General features: G+C 49.5%; 2 protein-coding genes across 5 annotated transcripts; one reads left to right on the forward strand and one right to left on the reverse strand.

Moving 5' to 3' along the window:
- Positions 1 to 1,030: 1,030 nt before the first annotated feature.
- Positions 1,031 to 9,839, forward strand: TMEM11 (transmembrane protein 11). 2 transcript variants are annotated; one of them, XM_064390717.1, is made up of 2 exons: positions 1,031 to 1,214; positions 8,906 to 9,839. In XM_064390717.1, exons 1-2 carry the CDS (start codon positions 1,150 to 1,152, stop codon positions 9,420 to 9,422), a joined length of 582 nt encoding a protein of 193 aa, XP_064246787.1. In that variant the 5' UTR covers positions 1,031 to 1,149; the 3' UTR covers positions 9,423 to 9,839. The 2 variants fall into 2 exon arrangements, with proteins under 2 accessions (XP_064246787.1, XP_064246788.1); XM_064390718.1 differs by lacking the exon at positions 1,031 to 1,214 and adding an exon at positions 1,443 to 3,852.
- A 3,165-nt stretch (positions 9,840 to 13,004) lies between these two features.
- On the reverse strand, positions 13,005 to 24,289 carry DHRS7B (dehydrogenase/reductase 7B). 3 transcript variants are annotated; one of them, XM_064390714.1, is made up of 7 exons: positions 24,193 to 24,289; positions 18,917 to 19,092; positions 17,331 to 17,446; positions 16,459 to 16,669; positions 15,739 to 15,831; positions 14,322 to 14,474; positions 13,005 to 13,754 (listed from the first exon to the last, which is right to left on the reverse strand). In XM_064390714.1, the coding sequence occupies exons 1-7, from the start codon at positions 24,210 to 24,212 to the stop codon at positions 13,549 to 13,551; spliced, it is 975 nt and encodes a 324-aa protein (XP_064246784.1). In that variant the 5' UTR covers positions 24,213 to 24,289; the 3' UTR covers positions 13,005 to 13,548. The 3 variants fall into 3 exon arrangements, with proteins under 3 accessions (XP_064246784.1, XP_064246786.1, XP_064246785.1); XM_064390716.1 differs by lacking the exon at positions 24,193 to 24,289 and adding an exon at positions 24,045 to 24,068; XM_064390715.1 differs by lacking the exon at positions 24,193 to 24,289 and adding an exon at positions 23,320 to 24,003.
- Positions 24,290 to 25,130: the final 841 nt, after the last annotated feature.

The raw sequence follows: 25,130 nt of genomic DNA on the forward strand, positions 1-25,130 counted from the left end.
GGCACGCTTCCCAAACACCTCCTTGTTCCTGCCCCGACACAGCTGCCCCCCAAAATGCAGCTGAGAGCAGCCTGGGGAGGTGCAGGCAGCCAGGGGCTGGTTCTCTTCAGTCACATTTCATATTTGGGAATAATGCTGTCAAAAAGAGGGTTTTTCTAGGAACGGGAGATGCAGAGGCAGCGCTGGCAGCTGGAGGAGGGCTCCCAGAAAGGAGGGGGTGAGGAGCAAGGAGCTGCTGTTTGATGAGGGAAAACTTAAAATTCCTAATAAAAAGGCTCCTCTTCTGGGAGAAATCCAGCCAGGAGCAAGAGGGAGCCCTGCAGAGGCTCAAACACCTTGGAGGTAACCATCCAAGCACCCCAATATACAAATATAACAAATATAACACCAGCACAAAACCTTCCGATGGATCCTCGGGAGCTGGGAAACCTCTGGCAGCACCAAACCTACACCGCAATTCTAGAGAAGCGTTTGGTATCGAACTTTATATTGAATTGATGATCTTGAGGTCTTTTCCTAAGTGATTCTGTGATTTATTCCTCCTCAGAGATGCAGCAGGGGAACCTCCCCATTCACTGCCCCTCTTTCGAGATTGATTAAAGGGGCGAAATTCACCCCAAAACCGCACCGCCTGTCCTTGCAGGGAAGTGCTGCGCAGGGGATGCTCCATCCCTGGTCGCCTGCAGGGAAGGAACTCTGGGTTTTTTGGATCAGGAGGCGATGCTGATTCTCCCTAGCAGCGCCCACCCCGGGCAGCCGCATCCCCTCACGGCGGGGCCGCGGGGCAGGCCGGGACTCGCCGCCGCGCTCCTCCCACGGGCTGGAGGGTCCCGGGCGGCGGGGCCGAGCCGAGCCGAGCCCGTCGGAGCCGCTCCGCCGCCGGTGACGGGGCTGAGGCCGGGGGTCCCACCGGGCTCTCACCGCGCTGCCCGCCTGGCCCCGCCGCCCCCGCCCAGGGGACTACACGCCCCAGAGCCCCCCGCGGCCGTGCGGCGGCGCGAGGCGCTGTGGGACTTGTAGTCCTTCGACGGGCCCAGCCCCACCCCGAGCAGCGGCCGCCGCCTCCCCTACGCACTACATCTCCCGTTGGTCATCGCGGCGCGCCCGCGGGCCGCCGGCGGAGACATTTGCGAGGCGAGTGTCTCCAAGATGGCGGCGTGGGGAAGGAGGCGCGCGGGCCCCGGCGGCACCAACAGCGGCGGCGGCCGGGACAGGTGAGGGGCGGCCGGGCGGCGGCGAGGGGCGGCGGGGGCTGCGGGGCTGCACCGCCCGCCGCGCCCGCGGCCCCGCGGCCAGGGCGGGGGCGCCGCGAGGGGAGCGTGGCCGGGCGGGGCGGGCGCGGGACGCGGCCGCGCTGAGGCGCGGAGGGGCCGCGGGCGCTCGGCGGGGCCGGGCCCCGGGAAGGTCAGCGCGGCCTCTACCCTGGGGGCCGGGTAGAGGAGGGCCGGCCCCGCGAGGCTCCTTCCGTCCACGGCTATTTTTAAAGGCGGGGAGGGAGCGGCGAGTCCTCCAGGGTGACCTCCTTGTGCCGGGGCCGCGGCGGGCAGGGAGCTCGGCACCGCGCTGCGGCCGGGAATACCCACGGGAGGAAGTTTGGGAATCGCGACTTTAAGATGGGGAAAGAGACAGGGGGATATGTCACGGGGTCAGGTTCAGGAGATCTCTGAGGTCATGGAGTCCAGCCTGAGCCCGATGCCCACCCCGTCCCCCAGAGCAGAGCGCTGAGTGCCCCCCAGCCTTGCCTTAAACACCTCCAGGGACGGTGACTGCCGCCTCCCAGGGCTGCCCATACCAGTGTTTAATCATCCTTTCTGTGAGGAAATCTTTCCAAATGTCAGACCTGAACCTCCCCTGGCACGGCTTAAGACAGTGTCTGGTCGGACTACTTTAAAACCTGTGTGCACAGCCCTCCACCTGCTGAAAATGTCTGGGTTTATCCCGCATTTCCTGACGTTGGCATTTCTTCTGTTCTGCCCCAGGGCTGACTGATGTAACCGGCAGCTGCTGAAAGCTGCTGCAGTGTTCTCTGAGTTTTCCTTTGTCCTGCTGCCTCGCCTCGAAACTCTGATATCCCTCTTAATTAGAAACTCTGATATCCCCCTTCATTTGTCTCGTGGCTTTTGCTTCACTTTGTTCCCTTGCTGTGATCCAGCAGCGTTTGCTTTGATGCTGTTGAATCTGCCCGGCCAAGGAGAGCCACAAGTAGCCCTGAAAATTCTGGCACTAATGTGAACTGCAGGAATGCTGCCTGTGTTCAGGGAATTCAAAAGTAATTGAACTGGAAGGGCCAATGGAATTCCTGCATCAGCGTGGTTTAAATAAACAGCTAAGAATACCACAGTGGTAAAAGTGTCTGCACCCAGTGCTGGCACTGCCCCAGCACGGGAGGTGTGGAGTTTTCATGTGGCAGACGTGTCCTCCCAGCAGAAGGGAAGAAACAGAATATGGAAAAGAACACTTAATAACTTCAATTATTCTTTCAGGGTGAAAATTGACGCAGACTTGAAAGTGAGTTGTTACTGTGTAACTTCATCCACGACCTGTACAATAATCTAATTGTTGTTGGAGGTGATCATTTTTCAAAGCTGTGATTGCTCTTGATCTTATGATCAAAAATATTCCTAAACACGAGTCCCTCCCTGAACCTGCTGCATGTGTTATTTGTCCTTTGCCAGCCAGAAGGGTATGGAAGAGAACAGAGCAGCAGATCCTCCCCTGAGCAGCGTTTCACCATCTCCATCAAAAGCTGGTCCTTCTTTAGGTGTCCCCCTGTACAAACGTGAAGGGAGGGCAATTCCAGGAGGTGCTGGGTGATGCCAGCGAGGTGCTGCTGCCTCCTGGCAGCTGCAGAGCAGGAGATGTGGATGTGCCTGAGGCTGACCCCAAACCACACCCGCCCGTCCTGCCGGGTGGGGTGAGCCAAGGCAGCGCTGACAGACCCGATGTCATCACACCATGACATCTGCTTTTCACAGGGTGAATACAGTTTTCTCACTCTGGGCAGGGTTCTTGTCCAGAGACACGTTCCTTTGAACTGGATGTGCTGATCCAGTTTTCCTGGTGGCTGAGCTGTCTCAAGGAGTGTTTGTAGCTGTCAGCCAGCCGCTCTGAAAGGCATCTGTGTGTCGGAGGTGGTGTGAGGAGACTCAGTACTGAGTAAAATCCTGTCTGCTGCCAGACTGGAGCAGCTTTCATTTAAAATTATTTTTGAAAAAATAGACCAGCGTATCTGTGGAGACTGAGTCCCTTCATAAGTGACTTTATTGATACAGAGAAAGCTATAATTGGTTTAAAAATACTTCCCTTGCTAGGGGTGAATGTAAGGACGTTAATTTCAAAGGATGTTGACTGTGAACTCCAGCTGGCTCTGGTGGTGAAATAATAATGTTAAACAAAATAACCAGAAACACTGAAGGGAACCAACTAAATATTTGTTTTTCTTCATTCTGGATAGACTCTTTAATGGAGCCTGTCTAAAGGGAATTGTTAATCTGTAGGCCAAAACAACTTTTTCATACAGAACAGACACAGGATTGTACTGGTGTTTTTGTATAGAAGGCAGCCCGGTGCCCGCCAGAGCAGTGGACAGCATGTTGTTTGTTCCCCTGGGAGATGTTCTGACAAACTCTGGAAAGAACAGCTTCCATATCATCACCACGGGCTGCTCTGTGCCCTCACAGAGCTCCCCTTTTGCTACCTGCACTGCTCAGATTTCTGGTGCTCTGCTTGCAGCAATGATTGACCTATTTCCATCAGCCTGGCTAATCATTAGTTGACTTAAAATTGACACCTCCTTGTTGTCTGGGGCTGGATTTGTTGTAATGGTCTGGTGATGTTTTCCTTAGAGTTCAGGTAATGTTGTCCCTCCCTAAGGCTGCTTGAAGAGCTTCCCAGTGTTCTCCTGTCTTTTTTCCTGTTTGAATTAAAGGTGCATCTTTTGAATTCAAGTCTTGCTTTATTGCCCTGCATTTCCTGTTCTTCCTCTGCTTGAGTGCCCTTCTCAAAGCCCCAGGCCTGACAGCCCTGCTGAGGGCTTGGGCCTGTGGGGACCTTCAGCAGAGAAACAATTCTCCAGGTGTTCAGGGTGGGATGTGTTTGTGCTTTCTGTGCACCATATCCTGAGTAGAAACATACACTGGGGAATGTGACTGGGAGGTGGAATATTTCCACTGAGAATTAAAGCCAGGCCACAGCTCATTTCTTAATCTTGAAATAAAATTAAATTTCAGGAAGGATTTATGTTGGAGGGAGGGAAGTTTAGTGTTTGGATTTGTCATGCCTTGACTGTTGGCTTCCTCCAGCTTGGCTGAGATGCCAGCAATGCTCCCAGACCTGCTCTGGCCATCTGTAATGTCCTTTTTCTGAGATCTTGCACAGCCAGCATGAAACCCCTCTTGCACTGCTGAGCTGGGCTGTGTGTGCTGCTGTGGCCAGGTGTTATCACACAGCTGCAAGCTTCTCCCTTCTAATTTTTTTAACTACTTATCAGACTGGTCTCCATTTTCAGTTAATCTGATTGTTTGGTGCTCTGAGCAAAATTCTTGCCCAGGAAAGAAAACTTTACCAAAACTTGACCTACATGTTATGGGAGGGGCTCAAAAGAACTTTTCTTTTTGTCCAGAACTGAGATAGTTGGATAACTTGAAACCCTCACCAAAAAAGTCAATCTGGCAGGTGCCATTAGGTTGAAGGCAGCAAACTCAGGAGGCTCAGCCCTTCTCCCTGCAGGTGGGCAGTGCCAGGAGGATGCTCAGGGTTCTCCCAGGATGTTTTCCCCTGCCTTGTTCCTTTGTTTCTGCTTTTGCCACTTGGCACCTGGCAAAACATGGAGTGACATTGTGCCTCCTCTTTGGAATGTTACTTATTTCTTCATCCATAAAGACTGTCCAACTGACATTTCCATTTACCAGGCAGGCTGCTGTTTCCAGGGTGGAGGCAGAGAAGTGGAGCTGCTCTGAGGACTGGAACCTCAGAAGAAATTCTTCCCTGAGAGGGTGGAGAGGCCCTGGCACAGGGTGCCCAGAGAAGCCGTGGCTGCCCCTGGATCCCTGAAGTGTCCAAGGCAGGGTTGGAAGGGAATTTAAACAACCTGAGACAGTGGAAGGTGTCCCTGCCCATGGCAAGGGGTGGAACAGGATGGACTTCGAGGTCCCTTGCAACCCAAACCATTTCAGGATTTCATGAACGTTGGAGCTGCTATTGTTCACCCTCTCCTGGTGCTCTCCCATATTCCCATGTTAGGAAGACAATCCAAATGTAATTTGAAGCTTGCTCTACAGCTTACAGACACTTCTGCCCCTCCTGCTGCTGCAGCTCTGTTAACAATGGATTCCTTATTTTTAACTTGGGCAATACCAAAATTTGACATTGTTGAGTTTGAAGTGATTTACATCTTGGTGTGCTGAATAGCTGAGAGTTCTGTCACATTCTCCCATCCAGGCATTCATTCAGCACCAGGAATGAGACTCTGAAAGTTCTCAAATACAGAATGCCTGAAGCTGCAGTAGAACAAATGTTTGGATGTAAGGCCTAGAACTGTTCCTACAGAACAGCTCCACAACTCTTTAACTGTGCCCTCTTATTTGGAGTGGGGAGACAGGTCCTGGAAAATCATTTGATGGAATAATACTAACAATTGCTTTTAGGCTCTGCTCTGTCAGGTAAACAGCCTATGAGGCTTCTGTGCACCTGGCAGCATGTTATGTCTCTGGCATTAGGTGCTCTCTGGTTATTCACTATTCTTTTAAGCAAAATGGAGTTTATATCAAATCCCACACTGGGTTAGTGGTGGATGCCAGCTCCGAGTTGCTTGCACAGCTCTGCAGTTGTGTTTGTCATGGCCAGGGTGGGTGAGAGGCTCCAAAAGGCAAACTCAAGCACGGCCTCCAGTGTTTGAGCAAATCCAGCTGCTTTGCCTGGATTTGTTGGTGTGCAGCTGCTGTGTCAGGAGAGTTGTCTCTCTGAAGTCCTCAGCTGAAACCTCCTCAAGCCCACATATCTGTGTCTCTTTCTGTATCATCTGAAATCCAAACAGTTTTCAGCTTTCCATGCTCCAGGGACAGCCAGTTCTTGTGTGGAAATAATACATGATAACCCCACTTCCCTGTGCAGAAATTGAGACTTGCTGCCTGCTTTGCTGACTCTTCACATGTCCTATTTAAGCAGATATCTTTTTTGGATTGGCTGTTTTGCCATTTGCAGCTTCAGCACTATGATAGAGATTTATTCTGATTTTAGAGGACTCTTTTGGAGAAACAGCACAGTTGGGGGGCAGACTCTTTCAGGGACAGAGCCTTTGTGCTGTTCAGTTCCCAGTGATTTTTTTTATTTTTCCCAGCAGAACATACTTTAAATTCTGCTTGTTTTGGCATTGGAGGCCAAAAAAAAAAAAATCATGTGCTTTTCTCAACTTTATTGTTATAAAGCCCCAGAGCCTGGCAAGCCAGAAAATTCCAGAGGAGATGGACAGTGCAGCCTCTGGCCAGTGTTGGATCCCTGCTGACAGGTGGCTGTTTGTGGTGTGGCCCTGCATGTGCAGTGATGAAAAAAAGGGGTGTTCAGAGGGAAGAACAGGCAAGAGCTGAGCAAGGAGAAATGAGGCTGGTGGGTTAGTGCCACCTGTCCTGGTGCTGAGCCTGGAGAAATCCCATGTAATGGAGATCCTGAGTTCCTGGAGTTAGAAGCTCAGTTCCCATGGCTCTAGCACAGGCAGGGAAGGACTGGCTCCCTTCATCCCTGTTTTCCCAGTGATGACAGGAGATGTGGAATGACAACTGTGCTGTGCCTAAGCCTCTGGGAAGTTCTCTGTTGAACTTGGATTCTGCTTCTCTGTTTTGCCCACCCATCTGCATGTTCCTAGGTATTACAAAACACTGAAAGTGCTCCTTGCTGGAAATATTAATTTTGTCTGGAGAGTCGAGTTAGCACTGGCTTGGCTTCCAGCTTGAAAATGCCTTTCAGCAATAGCTTTTTCATGAAGTCATTGTGCCCTAGCAGAGTGGTTTCACAAAGTCATGGGTGGTGGTGAGCAGTTACCTTAAGCCTCTATATGTCTTTTGCAATGAAACTGGAATTTTTGATTTGGAGGAAGCTGCACTTGGAGCAGCTGTTATCAGGGAAAAGAATCCTTGGCAGAAACCATGGCCAGCTGTGTCCTTGGTGTCACTGTAACACCTGCTTAACTGTTTTCTTGTTAGAAACGCCTTATATAGATCCTGTCCTTAATTTTTTTTCTCTAAATACCTCTTAATTCACTGCAGAACATCAGAGCCCACCATATCCTGTGCTGAAAGGGTTAATGGTAATTTTCCCAACAATGTCTGACAACTCATTGCCCTGAAGAAGCCCCTGGCATGCATGGAATTAAGGTGGATTTTTATTTTTCTTTCTACCCATGAACAGGCCAAGGGGGAAATGCACTGCAAGAACTCAATAACTGCATTGTAACTTGAGTTTTCCTTGTAGGTTATATAAATTCCAGCTGGATTTTTAATGAAACTGCTTATGACTGTGCTTTGGGAGAGGGTGGTGCCTCTCAGGTCCTGCTGGTTGATGTCTGCTGCTGTTACAAACCAGCCATGTCTGCAACAGCTTGTAATTTAACAATATTCTTGATTACAGCTGGCCACTGCTCAATCCCCTTTGCAGCCTGAGTGGAGCTGCACATTAAGGATAATGTTTGGCAACAGCAGCTTGTGAATGTGTATTTTTCTCCCTTATTTTCCAGTGCATGCACATAAGTACCACGGTACTAATGGAGCAAAAAGTGCTCGTTCTGTTCTCCACATCAGCAGTGTGTTCCTCCCAGTATCACAGGGGTCTAATGCTGCTGGGATGAGGCTGTTTTGTCTGCTGTGATTAGGTCAGATGTGTGATTTGTTCTCCTTCTGCTAAAGGAATCTGCTAGATATTTTTATCTTTGCTAGGCCACGTGCTCAGTTTTGCTCTGGTTAAGCACAAGTATGCCAGAAATATTCATTTTTGCATAGAAGGGAGGATTTTGCCTGGTTCTGATGGACAGGTTTTTACCCTTTCTCAGAGCAGGTGAACAGTCAGAATCCTATTTCTTAGCAGTCTGTACATGAAGGTAGCTGCAGATATAAGGTGATGTGGTGAAGGGGGTGGAGGGAAGGTGGAAATTGATGTGACATCAAGTAGCTGAAAGCTGCTGCTCCAGTACAAGTTCCCTGAATCCTCTGAGTAGGCAGTCTGCTCGCAGGTGAAGTGAGCAGCTCTTTCTTCACTGTTTAAGCAGTACAAAAACTTGTTCATGTCTTGCTTTGCTGCATCCCACTTCAGGAGAGGGAGGGAAGCATTCTGCCACAAACTGAACGCTCTGCTGCCTCTTCACCTTCCCTTTCAGCAGTGTTCCTTGGCCATCCTTGTTGGATTTACCATGGATTTACTAGGCTGTGTTAGGAGGACTGAATAGTGAGCTCCATCAGAAAGCAAATGTATTCATCTGGAGAGGCTTCCAGAGCAGCTTGTCCTCCTGATCACTGAGCTGCTTGTCTTGGTTGCTGTGAAAGCTCCTGAAGTCTGTGGGGTTTGTTCAGTGATGTGTTGTGTCACTAAGGTGTCAGTGACACTTCTGCTTGGGTATCAGTGTGAGAAATTATTTCAGGATTTTTACAAGACCCTGTTTCTCAAATTGTTCTAGATCCTCCAGATTAGGAAAAGGTAAGAAAAATATGTTGCCTTCTTTTGGGATGAATTGCTGTACAGCAGGAATAATCAGCTGATGTGCAGTGGAGCTTGAGTTGAGAAGCTGCTGGTTGTGAAACCGAGGCAGTGACCTTGAGGGGCTGCCCTCACTCGGGGCACTTCTGTGCTGCTCTCCCATCCGGGCGGGTGAACAGCCCGTCCTTCAGCCCCGTCGTTTTAATTCTCCATTTCCCCTCACCAGGGTGACCTTGTCCTCCACGGACTGTTACATTGTGCACGAGATCTACAACGGGGAGAACGCCCAGGACCAGTTTGAGTACGAGCTGGAGCAGGCTCTGGAGGCGCAGTACAAGTACATCGTGATCGAGCCCACGCGCATCGGGGACGAGACGGCGCGCTGGATCACCGTGGGGAACTGCCTGCACAAGACGGCCGTGCTGGCGGGCACCACCTGCCTCTTCACCCCCCTGGCACTGCCAGTAGATTATTCTCACTACATCTCCCTGCCCGCCGGAGTGCTGAGCGTGGCTTGCTGCACCCTCTACGGGATCTCCTGGCAGTTTGATCCCTGCTGCAAGTACCAGGTGGAGTACGATGCCTATAAACTTTCGCGCCTGCCCCTGCATACGCTCACCTCGTCCACTCCCGTGGTGCTGGTGAGGAAGGACGACCTGCACAGAAAGAGACTGCACAACACGATAGCACTCGCTGCCCTGGTGTACTGTGTAAAGAAGATCTATGAACTCTATGCTGTATGACTTCAGCAGGGAAGAGAGAAACCCACAAAGACAAGTGTATTAAGACTCCCACAGTAACATTTTGTTTTTCCTCTTTGAGAAGCGGTGGAGACTGGGAAGGATTTGGTTTGATAGAGCTGTTATTTTTCAAATAACACATCACTGGTGCACCAAGGTTTTTCAGCTCTTCGTTACACTTGAGATGTGGATGTGTGGTGACTTGAGATCCGTATGTTAGGCCAGGGGAGTCCAATCCAGCAGCAGAATGTCAGTGAAAGAAAGCAATAGAAAGAAGGGGTGTGAGAGCTGCTTTCTTTTTTTTTTTCCTTTTTTTTCCTTTTTTTTTTTGGGGAAACATTTAAGTATATTGTTTAATTGTATTACACAGAACCAGCCAGAAGTTATCATTGACCATTAAAGGATGAGAATTTCAAATGCTCTCGCTCTCTTGTCACTGTTATCAAAGTGATATCACTTTAAGTGTCCAGGTACAAACACATTCTGCTCAGTTCTTGTAGAGTTCTTCCTAAGGTGGATACATCTCTGAAATGCCTTGAGCCACATGCAGGGCTGGGGGCTGCCAAGGTGGGAGTTCACCTGTCCTACCTTTGTGCTGTGCCCTGACCACACAATTCCACTGCTTTTACCTGGAACACAGGAGCTGCTTGCTCCTGCTGCAAGGCATCCACGTGAGTGCACCCTGTAGCTGTGTTACCTGAAATTTTACAATTCAGTCCTGTGCATTAATCCATTTTTTAGCTCTAAACTCAAAATCTTGTTCTTAGAGTGGGAAGCATTTACTGTTCTGTGACATCTGCCAGTTATTTTTAAAAGATAGGGGCTTGCTGTCTGTAATCTCCTCCCACCACACGGGGAATAGGTGTGGCTGGTGTTGGCAGGGCCAGCCTGGCACAGCTCCAGCTGTTACATTTGGAATAGGAGAGCAAAGGCCTGCAGTGAGAGCTGCCCGTGCACCGTGTGCTCCCTGCTCCAGTGGGAGCTGCAGCCTGACCTTCACAGCTGAAACACTGACCTTGACAGGGGTCAGACCCCAAATTCTGCCTTTATCTCTCCAGATCACCACAGCAGGCACCAAGGACTCTCCTGTTCTCACCACCACGGGCTGTTCTGACCACGGTTCTGAGTTGTGCTTCTCTGCTGGGGCAGTTTTTCTGTGAGCAGGACACGCAGCCCATTCTGTGTGTGCTGGGCAAACTGGCTTTGCTGGGTCACAGCCCTGAGCACCAGCACAGGCAGCTGTAGCTGAGTGGGCTGGGGCAGCTCCAGTGGCACTGAGACATTTCTGGGTGGCAGCAGCCCCTTGTACAGTGGCTGAGCTCTCTCCCTCCAAGGTTAAAAGAAGCTGGGATCCAGAACTCTATTTATAGCAACAATGTACAGTTGCCTTGGCAGAGAGGAGGCAAAGAAATGCAACTACTTCATCTCTCAGTGGTTTGGGCAGGCTGCCCTTCCATCCTGACGTGTTTCCAGAGTCCCTGCTGGATGGATTTGGAGCCAGTGGCACATCTGCCACAGCTGCTACTGCTTATTGCTGCAGAAGGCCCTGAAATACCTTTGTGCTGGCCACACCAAAGCTGTTCCTGGTCTTTTTTCACTCGGTGCAGGATAATTCTCAGAGTTGTTAGTTCCTTTCCTGCACCAAACCTCTGGGGTCCTGGTACCTTTTTGTGTTAAGCTTCCCCTGGACTGGAATGATCACTGTGGCAGGTTCCCTAAATGCAGGGCTGGCATCAGAGGCTTGAGTTAAAAATTAGCAAGTTTCCTGGGGTCTCTTATTGCAGGAGGAAAGGTGAAAAGTCAGCTTAGCTGTCACAATGGGTAGGTCTGATTGGAAAACAGCTGTTACTCCATTCTGAGGTGGAGGGGCAGAGGGGCTTGTTTCCAAGGAATCTCAGTGATAACACAGCTAAAATGCTTTTTAACATTCTGGTTGTTAGTCAGGGCTGTAAATGTGCAAGGGGACCTGGGAGAATGAGAGGGGCCTTGAGAGGTGTTCTAGTGCACAGTGAAATGGTAAAACAACTTCCAGAAGTTCTCATCTGTGTGGAATGGTGCTGTATCTGCTGTCCCCAGTGCCAGTAGCTCTGGAATCAACAGTGGCTGGGGACAAACCTCCCTTCAGAATCCCCCACACTCTGCCGCCCCCCTGGTCACAGAGAGGGAATTTACCTCCAAAGGGAATGGGTGCACTCTCAGCAACCTCTGCCCTGGAGCTGCAGCTCCCACAGGAACTCCCCACACATCATTTTTCCCTCAGGCCTGATGTGTTTCACCCTCAGTGCTCTGGATGGGAACACAGAAATACAAAGCAGCCCCTTGGTCCTTCCTGGGTAGCCACGACCTGAAACACCAGAACATGGAGCAGCTGAACAAGCCTGGCAGGAGCACTGCATGTCACCAAGAAACTGAGGAGCTGAGCATGGGAAACACAAAGGAAAAGCACAACTAACACCAGCACTGCCCTTGTGCAGAGCCAGAGAAGGTAATGCCTTGCTTTCCTGTCTTAACAGGAAGAAAGGTGTCTGCACACCTGAAAGCTTCACCTTGTCAGTCCAACCCCAGAACTTCCTGTGGCAGCTGCAGCCTCAGCCACAGGGAAGGTGGCTGAGGGTGGATGTCCTGACAGAGCAGCAGCACTGTCATCATTAAACACATCCTGGATCTCAGAGATCATTTACAGATCTGTAATGGTTAAGAAGAGGCTTTTGGAAGCAGAAGGTCCTGCTGAGCCTGCACACCCATAGCAGAGTTTGTGTGGCTGACTCTCTGTGTGGATTCACACTGTGGAAGCTAACAGGTCCCATAAAGAGGGCTGGGATAAAGCATGTTCTGCAGCTGCTACTGGTACAACAGCACCTTGCAGGGATGTAAGGAAAAACAAAACCCTCATGTGTTCCCTTCCTCTTATGTTACATGCTGTGAGGAGCTGGAGTAGACCAAGGGATTAATTTCATAGCAATGTAATTTATTTGTGATCAGATGTGCACTCCCAGGCAGGACACATGGAAAATGCTGTGCATGGAGGTGGCAGGAGGGATCTGAACCTTGGTTCCTATTAGTAGAGTTTATTTCAATTTTAAGATTATTTCTGTCCTATCTCTGTGCAGCACTTCCTTTTTCCTAGTGGTGCTGGTGTCCCTCACATGAGAAGGGGGTGAGGAATGGAACACAGCAGCCCTTCAGGCTGTCAGGCTCCCTGAAGTGATACCTGAACAGGCAGGTATCATTCCCCACTGGATGTGATCCTAATTTGCATCTGTGATTGCTTTACAGCAGATGAGAACAAAGGGTCTGTCTGCTACACTCTGCACTTCACACACATGGCTTCTTCTCTAGTGCCAGAGAGTGCCTGGCACCCACAGGGCCACACCTGCTCTGAGCTGCAGGTGGCCCAGGTGTGCTGCTGTCACCTGTGCAGTGTGTCCTGGCAGCAGCTGCCCTGCTGTGCTGCTCTGCCTGTTCAGAGCCTCCCTGCATTCCCTGGGCTGGGGTTCACAGAGCGCTCTCACTGCAGAATTGACTGTCCCAGTACATCAGTAGGGCATGATTCAGACAGGTAAAATGATGCCAAATACACCCAAATTGTACATCAGTTACTTCTTTTAAAGTGGCACTGGATTGAGCTTAATTTATCAGATGACTTGGCACGTTAACAGGAAGAGGCTGTGAAGTTTCCCACTGCAAGCAGCATGTCCTGGATCAGACTGGAAGGAGTGGGAATGAGACACTGATCACGAGAGCTCCCAGCTGAGGACTGTATTTCACAGGGGTGGGGACAGCCAAGCTCTGCTGGTGTGAAGGCAGAACAGGTGGGTTTTATTTGTGGCAGGCAGTAAAGCTGAGCGTGCCTGCAGTGAGGTGAGGAGTTTCCCAGCCAGGGCCTCCCCGGCTGCAGTGTTCCCCTGATCCCTCCCCTGCACCTCAGCTCTCCCCCACTGTCCAAGCACCATTCCGTCTCCAGCTGAGGTTTAGGTGCTGTCTTCCAGCAGTGTGGGGGAAACCACTTCCCAGTCTCCATGCAATGGTAAACAGCATTTTGAGAAAGGATTTTCCTGCAGGAGCACCTCCAGTGATGTCCCAGCCGACTGCAGGGGCTCAGCCTCTCCCTGCTCAGGGCAGCTGAGTTCTAAGAGCCCTTTACTTTTCTCTCCTTTTTTGCTCTAGATGCCATTAAGGTGAAGAAAAGCCTGGGGCAGAGGTTCCTCAGGTAGACAGCCAGGCAGGGGGTCAGGCCAGCCACAAGCACTTCCTTCTTCTTCTGTCCCACAGCACTGAGAACCACCTGAGCCACCTCGGCCGCCGTCTGTCCCTCGGCCGTGGTCTTGTCCATAACTGCCAAGGGAAAGCTGAGTGAGCACCACCAGCAGCAGGTAAACCCCACCCCACCTTTCCTAGGAATGCTCTAACTGCACATGGCTGCTTGCTCTGGTTTTCACTCAGCTGTGTATGGCAGCACAGGCAGGTGTTTCTCATAGTTGCTGTCTGGAAAAGCTGAATTTTGGAGCTTGCTGCTCCTACCCTGCATCCAAAGTTGGTTTTTGATCCTTCAGGGATCAAACCTCTGTCCCCACCAGAGGCCATGTGTTGCAGACACACCATGAGAACATGGAGATGCTCCAGAAAGGGCAGTGAGTGTTGCAAACACACCATGAGAACATGGAGATGCTCCAGGAAGGGCAGTGAGTGTTGCAAACACACCATGAGAACATGGAGATGCTCTACAAAGGGCAGTGAGTTTTGCAGACACACCATGAGAACATGGAGATGCTCCAGGAAGGGCAGTGAGTTTTGCAGACACACCATGATAGCATGGAGATGCTCCAGGAAGGGCAGTGAGTGTTGCAGACACACCATGATAGCATGGAGATGCTCCAGGAAGGGCACTGAGTGCTACCTCACCTCCATAGCGAGATCCATCTGCTGTGACAGCGTTGAGGGACAGGTTTGTCTGGATGTAGCCCGGGCTCACCACTGTCACTTCAATGTCATACTGCTCCACCTCTGCTCGCAGACAGTCAAAGAAGGCCTGGGTAGCGTGCTTAGAGGCAGCATCTGGAAAACAGGAAAAGGACTGTGCACCAGGGAGGGGAGCAGGGCTGAAGGGATTGTCACTTTCTGAATGGGTTTTTCACTGCAATGCAGCCACTCCTCAGCAAGAGCTGCTCTCCAACCTCTACGATTGTTTTTGTTTAGTGAATGCCAGCAACAAGTAGTGGGAGTCAGAGGCAATTTAGGAAGACAAAATGTAAACTCAAGTTCAAAACTGGCTGGGATCCTGAGCTTAGTATCACAGCAGTGCAGAGTGAACCCAAGCTGCCTCCCACTCCTGATAAAGGAGCCCCAAAGCCTTTGGAAGGCAGAGCTGGCTGCCCTGAGCACTGGGGACTTGCAGGGCAGGTTCAGGGCTTGGCTGCACAAAGGGAACACCAGATCACACAGGCAGCACAGCAGGGAAGCGTGGCCTAGGGCAGGATTTTCCCCCTTAAATGGCTGAGTGACTCCTTCTTTTTGGTCACTGCCTGTGGCTGCCACCAGCAGCACCAGAGGCAGCTCAGCACAGGCTGCACACCCTGCAGGGACCCAGGCAAGGGCTGAGCTCCTGCTGCCACATCCACGTGCCTCTGGTCCCTGTGCAAGCAGCCTGGGAGCTCCTCAGAACACTTCTCCTGCAGCAATTGGACCCACATCACCTGCAAACCCCATGGCTCAGACATTTCAGGCTCTCCCCCACTCAGCATCACTCCTGACTCACTGTATGCCATCACCACTCTACTTGTGGTGTTCACTTTCAGTGATTTACAGAGGCTTGTGTATCAAATGCTCTCATCTTAGTTCATCCATCTTTTAAAGGGCTTTTTTTTTCAGTAATCCCACCAATATTCCTTGTCATAACAGATTTAGCATGAAGAGTTTGCTGGATCAAGATTGTTTAGGCTTTTGTTCTGGCACTGTTTGTACTATAGCACTTCATAATTTATTAAAATCAAAAATTCTTGCTTTCTTAGAGGAGATAATGCAGACAAATGACAAGGATAAAATACCATTAAATTATGGAATTGTAGTGACTCTCAAGACAGGACAATCAAGCTGTTTTCAAAACATATTCTCCATCCCTTAAAAACTTTAGGACAAGGCTAATATTTTGTATTTAAGAGTTTCTGTCAGTGGTTTGTGACCCCATTGAGGGTGATGCACAGCTCTGCCTTCCCTGCACACAGCCAGTTCCATGGAGAGCTAAATGTGGAAGCAGGAGCCAAGTATTTATTCAGCCTGGTGCCCCAAATATGTCTTTCCCATCTTCTGTGGAGGTACTTACATGCAGATCTGAAAGGAATGCTTATTTTGCCTTGCACGCTGCTGATGGCCACAATGTGGCCTTGTCTCCTCTTGATCATGGAGGGGAGAAGTGCTAGCAAAGGACAGAAAAGACCCATTCAGACAAGAGTCCTGCCATTGCTGCTGTCAAGAATCAAAGCTTTCAGAGCACTCAGAGATGCTGAAGGGAATTACAAGATCCCTCTTCAGTGCAGGGGTGGGGACAGTGCTTGGGATGCCCCTGACTGAAGCTGTCTCTGCCTGGGAGGGTCACCTGGGAGGAGACTCCTTGTGCCAGAGGCTGCACAAGGGCTGCTGTGGTGGCTCTGATCTCCCACACAGCAGGCAGCAGGATTTGCTTTTCCTGCCACCAGAACATCTTCCCATTTCCTGCAGCTGACACGCTCTGGGCTGAGCTTTCTGTGTGACCAAAGCTTCCCAGGAGAGCTGCAGCTCCACTGCAACCCCCACCACGTTCTCCAGTGTTCTGTCAGTGCAGACAGAATAATTGGACCTCTTCCCAAGCCCCTGCCAGGCTGGAGTCAGGAGATGGAACCAGGGATCATCTCCACTGGGGTATTTCCCACAGAGTCATGCCCTCAGGCCTGCCCAGAACCCCAAACCTCCCTTCAGCCTGTGCTGTACCAGGTACAGTGACAAACACAAGTGAGGCTGTGCTGGTCTGCAGAGGCATCAGCCACATCCTGTGGACCACAGGTACCTTTGGTGAGGGCTATAGGCCCAAAGTAATTTGTTTCCATCACTTTCTTATCCACATGCAGTCCTGTGTCCACGATTGTGCCTCGGTAGCTGATGCCAGCATTGTTGATCAGGATGTCCACGTGACCCGAGGCCTTCAGGATCTCCTCAGCAGCATTCACCACAGCCTTGGTGTCTGAGAGGTCAAACACCACGGTGTGAGGCTCGTGTGTCTGTGAATAAACTCAAGTTAGCAAAATACAGTTCAGTGCTGGGTGTGCCAGCTCATGGTGGCATCCCCCAGCTCTGGAGGCACAGGAGCAGGGCCATGCAGACCCTGTTCCATGTGGCAGGAATTCATGGCAGAAACAGGTTGTGCTCATCTTTCTCTGCTCCTGTAGCCTGTTCCTTATCCCTGAGCCTGGGAAAGGGACAAGGGAGATCTTCCTCAACTACTAAAGTTTCCTGTTGTCTTAAAGGAAATGCATGTGAAAAAGGCAAAACCTAACCCATGTGTTTTCTGCAGAAGCCAGCAGTATCTTTCTTAGCCACAGTCAGCAGGCACAGACATAAAAAAAGCAGAAATAAAGTCACTTTTCCAGATTCAGTGAATGAGGTGCAGGTGTAAGGGGTCTGGACACTCTGCCCTTGTGTGCTTTCACTTTCATTTCTAGCCAAGATGGCTTCTTGGCTTCTTCTGTGGGGTTTTGACAAGGACTGACATGCCAGCTGAGTGCACTCCTGTATCAGCATCCATCCCTAACCACAGAGTTGCATTTTTCCTATTGCTCAAGACAACAGCCCACAGGCAATTCTGTAACTCCTGTGAGAGCCCCAGCAGAAACCCAGGCCTCGTGAGCCTGGGCTCCTGGCGTGTGCTGGTCCCACACTCACGTTCTTGCGGTGATTCTTCACGGCACAGAGCTCCTGCACCAGCTCCTTCAGCTTCTCACTGTCCCTGCCACACAGCACCAGCCTGGAGCCCGCTGCATGGAAAGCTTTGGCACATTCTGTGGAGAAGCAAGGAAGAGAGAAAAGCAGGGACATGAGTGCCAGCCCAAGGACAGCTCCACATCAGTGACAGCTCCCAGTGCTGCTGGCTGCTGCTGTGTGTGGCCAGGCTGACTGACAGAGAGGTCACAGCCACGTCCCACTCTCCTGGGACTGTGACAGACACATGAGCAGCTGCTGTGCTCACAGATTAGTGCTGGTTAGACACTTGCTGTGCTGTTCACACATCCTCCCCCTCAGCTGGTCACATTTGCCTCTTCATTTTTGACTTTATGCCTTTCTTAACCACAGTTACGCTGTGTGTGTCATCTAACACAGGTCTTAGGAGTTTCAGTTTTAATGAACACCTCCAGAGGTTCTGGGAGCCTGGGGTTTAATGCCTTCATCAAGGTGGCATTCTTCACTGGGAAAAGCCTGGAGAAGGGATGCCAGGCTGTTGTCCTCTTAATTCCATGTTCCTGTCCCCTCTGGGAGCCAGAGGGACAAACTGCTAGTTTGCACAGGGATGACAGTGGATGGCAATGAACACACAGTAATTAGAGGTGGTCTGGTGTATTAATAACTGCAAGTAAGGGGAGTTGTAGAAGATCTCGGAAAAGAGTCAAAAAGGGAGGAAACTTTACAGTACAGTGGTGGAAGTCTCTACAGCCCACAGCACAGACAGAGCTGGAAGGTCTCTCCTGGAATACTAATTTCCTCTCTTCTTGATGAGAAGTACAAGATCCTTTACCACTCCCACTCTTTGGTTGAGGCAGGCAGAGAGAACCAGTTCATCTCCTTTGGCCAGTCCCTGAACACCCCAGTCCTTAGGGACAAACTCACATGCAAAAGCAGCACCAATTAAAGCTCTATTTGTTCTATAAATGTACTCATCCTAATGAAAGGCCTTGATAGCAGAGAGCACCTTGTCTTCTCTTCAGGCAGCTTTTAAAGCAATTATAGAAAGCAGAATTAGAGAATGTAGCCACTGAAGCAAAACCTAAGTTTCATTTGGAAAAAAATACTCCCTGGTGTTAATAATGCCAAGAGCTTGACTTTAGAGTGGATGGATTTGTACCATGAAAGGTACCTTAAGTTGAGAGTGAGGGAAAAGGAGGAGTGGAAAGTTTGGCAGAGCAGCTGGAAGTACATGAAGGCAGAACACCACTTCTGGGAGGTTTTAAAGAATCAATTTGGTTTCCTGGCTTTTTCAGGATTTAGGGGAAAGACCCCTGACAGCACAAGAACAGCATCTAATTCCTTGCTTTGATGAGCTCCAGTTTATACAAGGTGATTTAAATGTTTTGTACCAAATGTTGAGACTTCCTTGCACCCAAATCTACACTGGTTGTGGTTACAATTCAGGTGGGAGCGCGTCTCTCAAAACTCACTCAACAGGAACTTCCAGCCCGTTCCTGCTCTATTCCACGAGCTGCTCCTGCCTCAGCCCCCTGCCTGTGCTGCCCCTGGGGCCCTGCTTGGGTCCATACCTTTCCCCAGGCCAGAGGTGGCCCCTGTGATCAGCACCACAGCGTCCTGCAGGTAGGCTCGCGTGCGCATCCACTGCAGCAGCCGGAAGAGCGCGAAGATGCCCAGGCTGCCGAAGAGCAGCGGGACGATGACAGTGCTTGTGAAATCCATCAGCTTTCCTTGCTGAGCTGGCTTCCTGCAGCCACAGGAGGAAAGGAAAGAGGTCATTTCACCATGAGGAAAGTCAGCAAAGGCCTGAAAACTACTTTGAAATTATTTTTTTAACCCTGTCTTAGACCACCAATAATCCACCAAGGTGCCTCTGTAGCTTCAGCAGATTTTCTCGTCCCTTCATTTAGGTTTTGGAAAGTTCACATCAGTACCCAGTTTTAAGCACTGAAATAGTAATGTGAACATCCCAGCAGGACATTTGGCATTGCATCCTCTCAGCTGTCATATCACAAACTCGGGTTCAGGGATGCTGTTCCCATGTTTTGCCCTAAATTCACCCTCTTGTGATGAAGTTCCTCAGGACTGGGATATTTCTCCACATTTTTCTGATTGTATAAAACTGTTCAGACTTCTCTAGAACAGCCAGTACCAGAGTATCTACAAGCCAGAGATCAGGTACTCTGTGTTATCCCAGATGGATATAAACCAGTCTGTCTTTTGGAGGCTCCAGGTTTTCTCTCTGAGCCAGTAATTTGCTTAACACACTGAAATCTCATCCTGGAATGGGATTCTGATACCAAGGCATAGCCCTAATCTCCTTGCTAAGCCATTCCTTCAAGGGAGTAGTTTATGTGACAGCTTACTAAGGGCCAAAGAGCAAGTGGGACTCCTGTGAAAGGGCCACTGATTTTCCCTCTGTATATCCCTGAGCTTTTATCAAAGCTTGGTCTAAGAGTAAAGTTAATTACAACCCATTCCTGAAATCTTCTGGGTCACACATGAAGTCAGAACCAAACACCAGGGAATTTTCCCTTCCCTTCTCCTTTCTCATGCAGGCAGAGTCTGAACTCTTGCAGTCTGAGCTGCAAGACAGGCTTTACTGGGAAGATACTGGGAAATTCTGGGACACAACTTGTGCTCCTTCAAAAGGAGAGCATGAGAAGCAGAAAACAAGAGGTAACTACAAAGCTGAGGCAGAACTCAGTGTCACTGAGGGGATGGCAGAGGCTCTGCATGCCAGGCAACAGAGCTAATGTGGAAAATGTCAGGCTCTTCCAGATATCCATCAGGGGCTTGGAGAGAATTCCTCAAATAGCTGCTCAGTGAACAGCTTGCTGAAATAATAGTGAACTGAATAAAATAACTATTTCTGGGGGTACAGCTGGAACACAATAAAATAACACATAAAGACAGCTCTACATAAACCTGGCAAGGTCTAAAAACAAAGCCACCAAGTTAGAACACAACTCTTCTTGGGCTCCTTTGGAGCTCCCCATTCCCAAAGTGACTCGTGTGGGTCTCGAGTCCTTCTGGTGGGATTCCATGTGGACAATGCAGGGAGACACCAGAGCAGCAGCTCCCCAGGGCTCAGGGAGTGGGAAAGGGCACAGAGTGGGAGAGCAGAAACCCAGAGGGAGGATTCAGCTCTGCAGAGCATCCTGTGCTGAGGGAGGGCACACAGGCTGTGTTTGGCACTGGTCTGCAGCCAGGGGCTGGGACAGCTCGTGTGACAGAAGAGAATGGATCTGCCCTAAAACAATTCCTGGGACAGAGGTGTTTTGACACGAGGCCACTGCATTTTCAGGCTGGGTGAGAAGGTTCTCTCAGACTTCTCCAGACTGAAGGTTCTCCAGTTCATGCTCAGCAGCTGCCAGAAAAGGCTGATTCCCCTTTTTTTGCTCTCTCAAAGATTCACAGCACAAAGTGTGGGCAGGGACAACAGGTGCTGTGCTGACATTGGCCTTACAGGACATTCTGGAACCAAAATCCCCTCAGCCCACGCTCAGGCCCTTTCATTGTTTCCCAAGGGGGAGCTGACAGGTGCACTGGCACTGCCTTCATGGGCACTGGAAAAATGTGTGGATCCTGTGGAATGCAGGGGAAAAGGTGAGAAGAGAAGAGAAGAGAAGAGAAGAGAAGAGAAGAGAAGAGAAGAGAAGAGAAGAGAAGAGAAGAGAAGAGAAGAGAAGAGAAGAGAAGAGAAGAGAAGAGAAGAGAAGAGAAGAGAAGAGAAGAGAAGAGAAGAGAAGAGAAGAGAAGAGAAGAGAAGAGAAGAGAAGAGAAGAGCCTTTCCTGACACCTCCCCTAACTAAAGCACACCGAGAGCTGAAAAATATTTCTCATCTTTTATTGTATTTCCTTTTTCTCGTGTTACACACAGGAACTGGGCAGAGTGTCCAACTCTGCCTGAGGGCTGCAGCAAACCAACAACAACAGCCTGCTCTGGCAGCTTGCAGGCTGCAAACTGAGCCAACAGGTAACAGCTCTGGGAGGGAAATATGGCATGGGGAAGAGAAGGGAGAGGAGAAGGAGTTGCCAGTCAGAGATGGAAATCCCTATATATATTATAATAATTATTAATAATATATTTATTTTTATAATGTATATAATATTATATATTATACAATAGAATTAATAGAATATAATTAAGATGATAATAAAAATATTATATTTTATATTACATTTCATTATATTATATTATATATTATATAATATATTAAATATATTATATAATATATTTAATATAATATAATATAATATAATATGTATTATGTTATATTATATTATATTATATTATATTATATTAATAGTAAATGTTATATAATTAATATAATTTTATAGTAGAGATATTATATTATTGTATTATTATACTATATTATTATACTATACTATTATATACTATTATATCATATCATATTTATATCATATCATAATTATATTATATTATATTATATTATATTATATTATATTATATTATATTATATTATATTATATTATATTATATTATATTATATTATATTAATTTTGGGGCATGCAGAAGCAGCGCCTTCTTCCAAGGTGCTCAAATGGCCTCTTAAAAAAGCCCCAAAACAAAGAAAATCTCCTTTCAGTCAGACTTGAGAGAGAGCACAAGCCAGCTGAACAAATCATTTGGGACAGAGGAACTTCTGCAGCACTGCAGACCTACAGCAAAAGCTTTGCTTTGGTTTTGATCTGCTCCTCTCACAGCCCAACTTCAGGTACACTGCAGGCCCCAGGGCAGAAAATGTGCCCCTGAAATGGGGTGAGGGTGGGAGCACAGCTCAGCCTCCTGCTGCTGCCACCTCTGCTCAGTCATTTGTGCATCCACACCGAAAAGCCCCTCTGTTCTGTCAGTGATGGTTATTGCAGCCTGGAGAAGCCTCTGCTCATTAAGTGCACAGCAAACCTGACATTCCCAATTCCCCATCCCAGAGGGCAGCACTGGAACATGCAGGGTAGCAGGGCAGAAAGGGGAACACTGACAGCGCCAGCAAACACAGGGGGAGAAGCTTTTCAAAGGCTTCCCACAAATAAATCACATTTATCCAATTCAAAATAAACCCAGAACTGTCCCTTTGAACAAAACTGGGTGTTCTCCCACACAAGCCAGCACAGTGGTTCCTGAAGGAGCAAGGACATTCATGAATGGGCTCAAGGCTGCACAGGTGAGACCAGACCCTCAAGAGCCAAACCCCTGGAAGCTTCCCCAAGCAAGGGGGGAGTGAAACTGAAAATAATAAATAATAAATATATATATAATAAATATATTATATATGTGTGTGTATATATATATGTATATATTATATATATATAATACATAATGAATATAAATTAAAATAAATAAATTAAGATAAATTATAAATAATTAATAAATAATGAGTAATCAATTAATAAATATATAATAAATATATAATAAGTATATAATAAATATAAATTAAAATAAATAAATTAAGATAAATCATAAATAATGAATAATTAATAATTAATTAATAAATATATAATAAGTATATAATAAGTATATAATAAATATAAATTAAAATAAATAAATTAAGATAAATCATAAATAATGAATAATTAATAATTAATTAATAAATATATAATAAGTATATAATAAGTATATAATAAGTATATAATAAATATAAAGAAAAATAAATAAATTAATATAAACAATAAATAATTAATAAATTATGTATAATTAATTAATAAATAATAAGTAAATAATAGATAAATGATAAATAAATAATAAATAAATGATAAATAAATGATAAATAAAACTGTGCAGCTCCAGGCTCCCAGAATCACTTTGTCCTTTAGTGGCACCAGCTGGGAGGCTGCAACCCCAAATCCAACGTCTGGGGGGATAAAAGGAGGGGGAAAACCCCCTGTTTTTCCCAAGGATAAAAGCCCAGCCCCTGGAGGCTCGAGGGGTGAAGAAAGCACAAGGTCCTACCTGAGACAGGGCTGACTTGCAGAGACTGAGCTGGAGCTGCCCCTGCAGCAGGAGAGCCCCGAGCTAAAAGCGGAGCTGGCAGCGAGCGCAGCGGTGCCCGGTGCCAGCCCGGCCTAAAAACAAACGCTGCGAGCGCAGCTCTGACCTTTGCAGGGCAGGGCAGCCTCGGAGCGAGCCAGACTGGGAAAAGAGCAGCGAACTCAACGCTCCGAGAGCAGGGAAAGCTCCTCAGGGGAACGCAGAGCTGCTCACCCAAACAGGGACAAGCGGGAGAACAGCTGGAACAGCTGGAGTTCCCAAAGGAACCTGCCAGCCAGGCACCAGCCTCTGCTGGACCTCAGCGCCCGCCCGAGCGCTGCAACCCACGGCGCAGCGAGAGGGGAAATTCCGTGTTCAGCACCCAAACCCCGCCTGGCCCGGCGGAATTCCTGAGGTGGAACCACCGGGAATCCACCCGGGCAGCGGGAGGCGTTGGCCGGGGAGGAATCGGGCGGGTTCGAGGTCCTTCCCCCCGGGCCGGCCGGGATGCTCCGACCCGCTCTCGGTGTCTCCGTGCCCAGGCCCAGGGTGATCCCACACGGAGCTGCTGCTGCCGGGCGGGACACCAACACCGAGACATTGCGGCTCCGAAGAAAGCGTTCTGCCGACATTCACCAAGCCAAGGGCCGCCGTGAGGGCGGGCGGCGCCCCCGATTTATCGGTAATTGGATTTATAATGGCGGTACCGGCGGTGAGCTCCGTCCCGGCGCTCCTGCGCGCCCCAGCGCCGCCTTGCCCCCGGCTCTCCCGCATTTCCCAGAGCCCGCAGCCTCCCGGGTGTCCCTGCTGTCCCTCCTGTCCCTCCCTGTCCCCTCTGTCCCCTCCTGTCCCCACCTGCCCGCCGCCGTCACCATGGCCACCACCGGAAGTGGGCCCCGGCCGCTTCCGCCCGCACTCCGCTCCCCCTGACGCCAACCGGAAGTGGCTACAGGAGGGCATCTGCCCTCAGCTGTCCTCCCGCCTGTGCCGCCCGGCCGGGGAGCGGCGGCGCCAACCAGGGGTTCCGCGCTCTCGGGGTTCCCCGCGGTGGGCATTCCCTCAGCGCCAGAATCACAAAACCCCCGAGGGGCCAGGCTGGAAGGGACTGTGGGGCGCGTTCAGCCCTGCTCAGCACGGCACAGGACTGCTCTGCAACGAGGGAGGGAGGGACGGAGGCTCCTCTGTGCTCAGAGCTCGGGCGCTGCACGGGGAGGTTTCTTCTCACGGCCAGGACACCCCAAAATCCCACCCTGAACCTGAGGGTGACACTGGCACAGGACACCCCAAAATCAAAAAATCTCCCCCTGAGGGTGACACTGGCACAGTCACCCTGGCACAGGACACCCCAAAAATCCCACCGTGAGGGTGACACTGGCACAGGACACCCCAAAATCAAAAAATCCCACCCTGAGGGTGACATTGGCACAGGGCACCCCAAAATCCCATTGTGAGGGTGACACTGCCACAGGACACCCCAAAATCCCCAAATTCCCCCCCTGAGGGTGACACTGGCACAGGACACCCCAAAATCCCCAAATTCCCCCCTGAGGGGACAGGGGCACAGACAGGGCTGTGCAAGGCTGACTGTGAGGAACAGCAGTGAATTCCTGTAGCAGAAAAGAGACATTTCTGCAGAGCCTCTTTCAAACCCGTGATGGGGAAAAACCCACCCCAGATTTCTCCAATTTCTCGGATGATTTCTCGGATTTCTCGGATGATTTCTCGGATGATTTCTCTGATTTTCTGTGCAGGAACGGGGCCTGGATGTGCTGCAGGCTGTGCAGCTTTAAATC

This window comes from Passer domesticus, chromosome 15 (genome assembly GCF_036417665.1).
Source record: "Passer domesticus isolate bPasDom1 chromosome 15, bPasDom1.hap1, whole genome shotgun sequence".
Classification (NCBI taxonomy): domain Eukaryota; kingdom Metazoa; phylum Chordata; class Aves; order Passeriformes; family Passeridae; genus Passer; species Passer domesticus.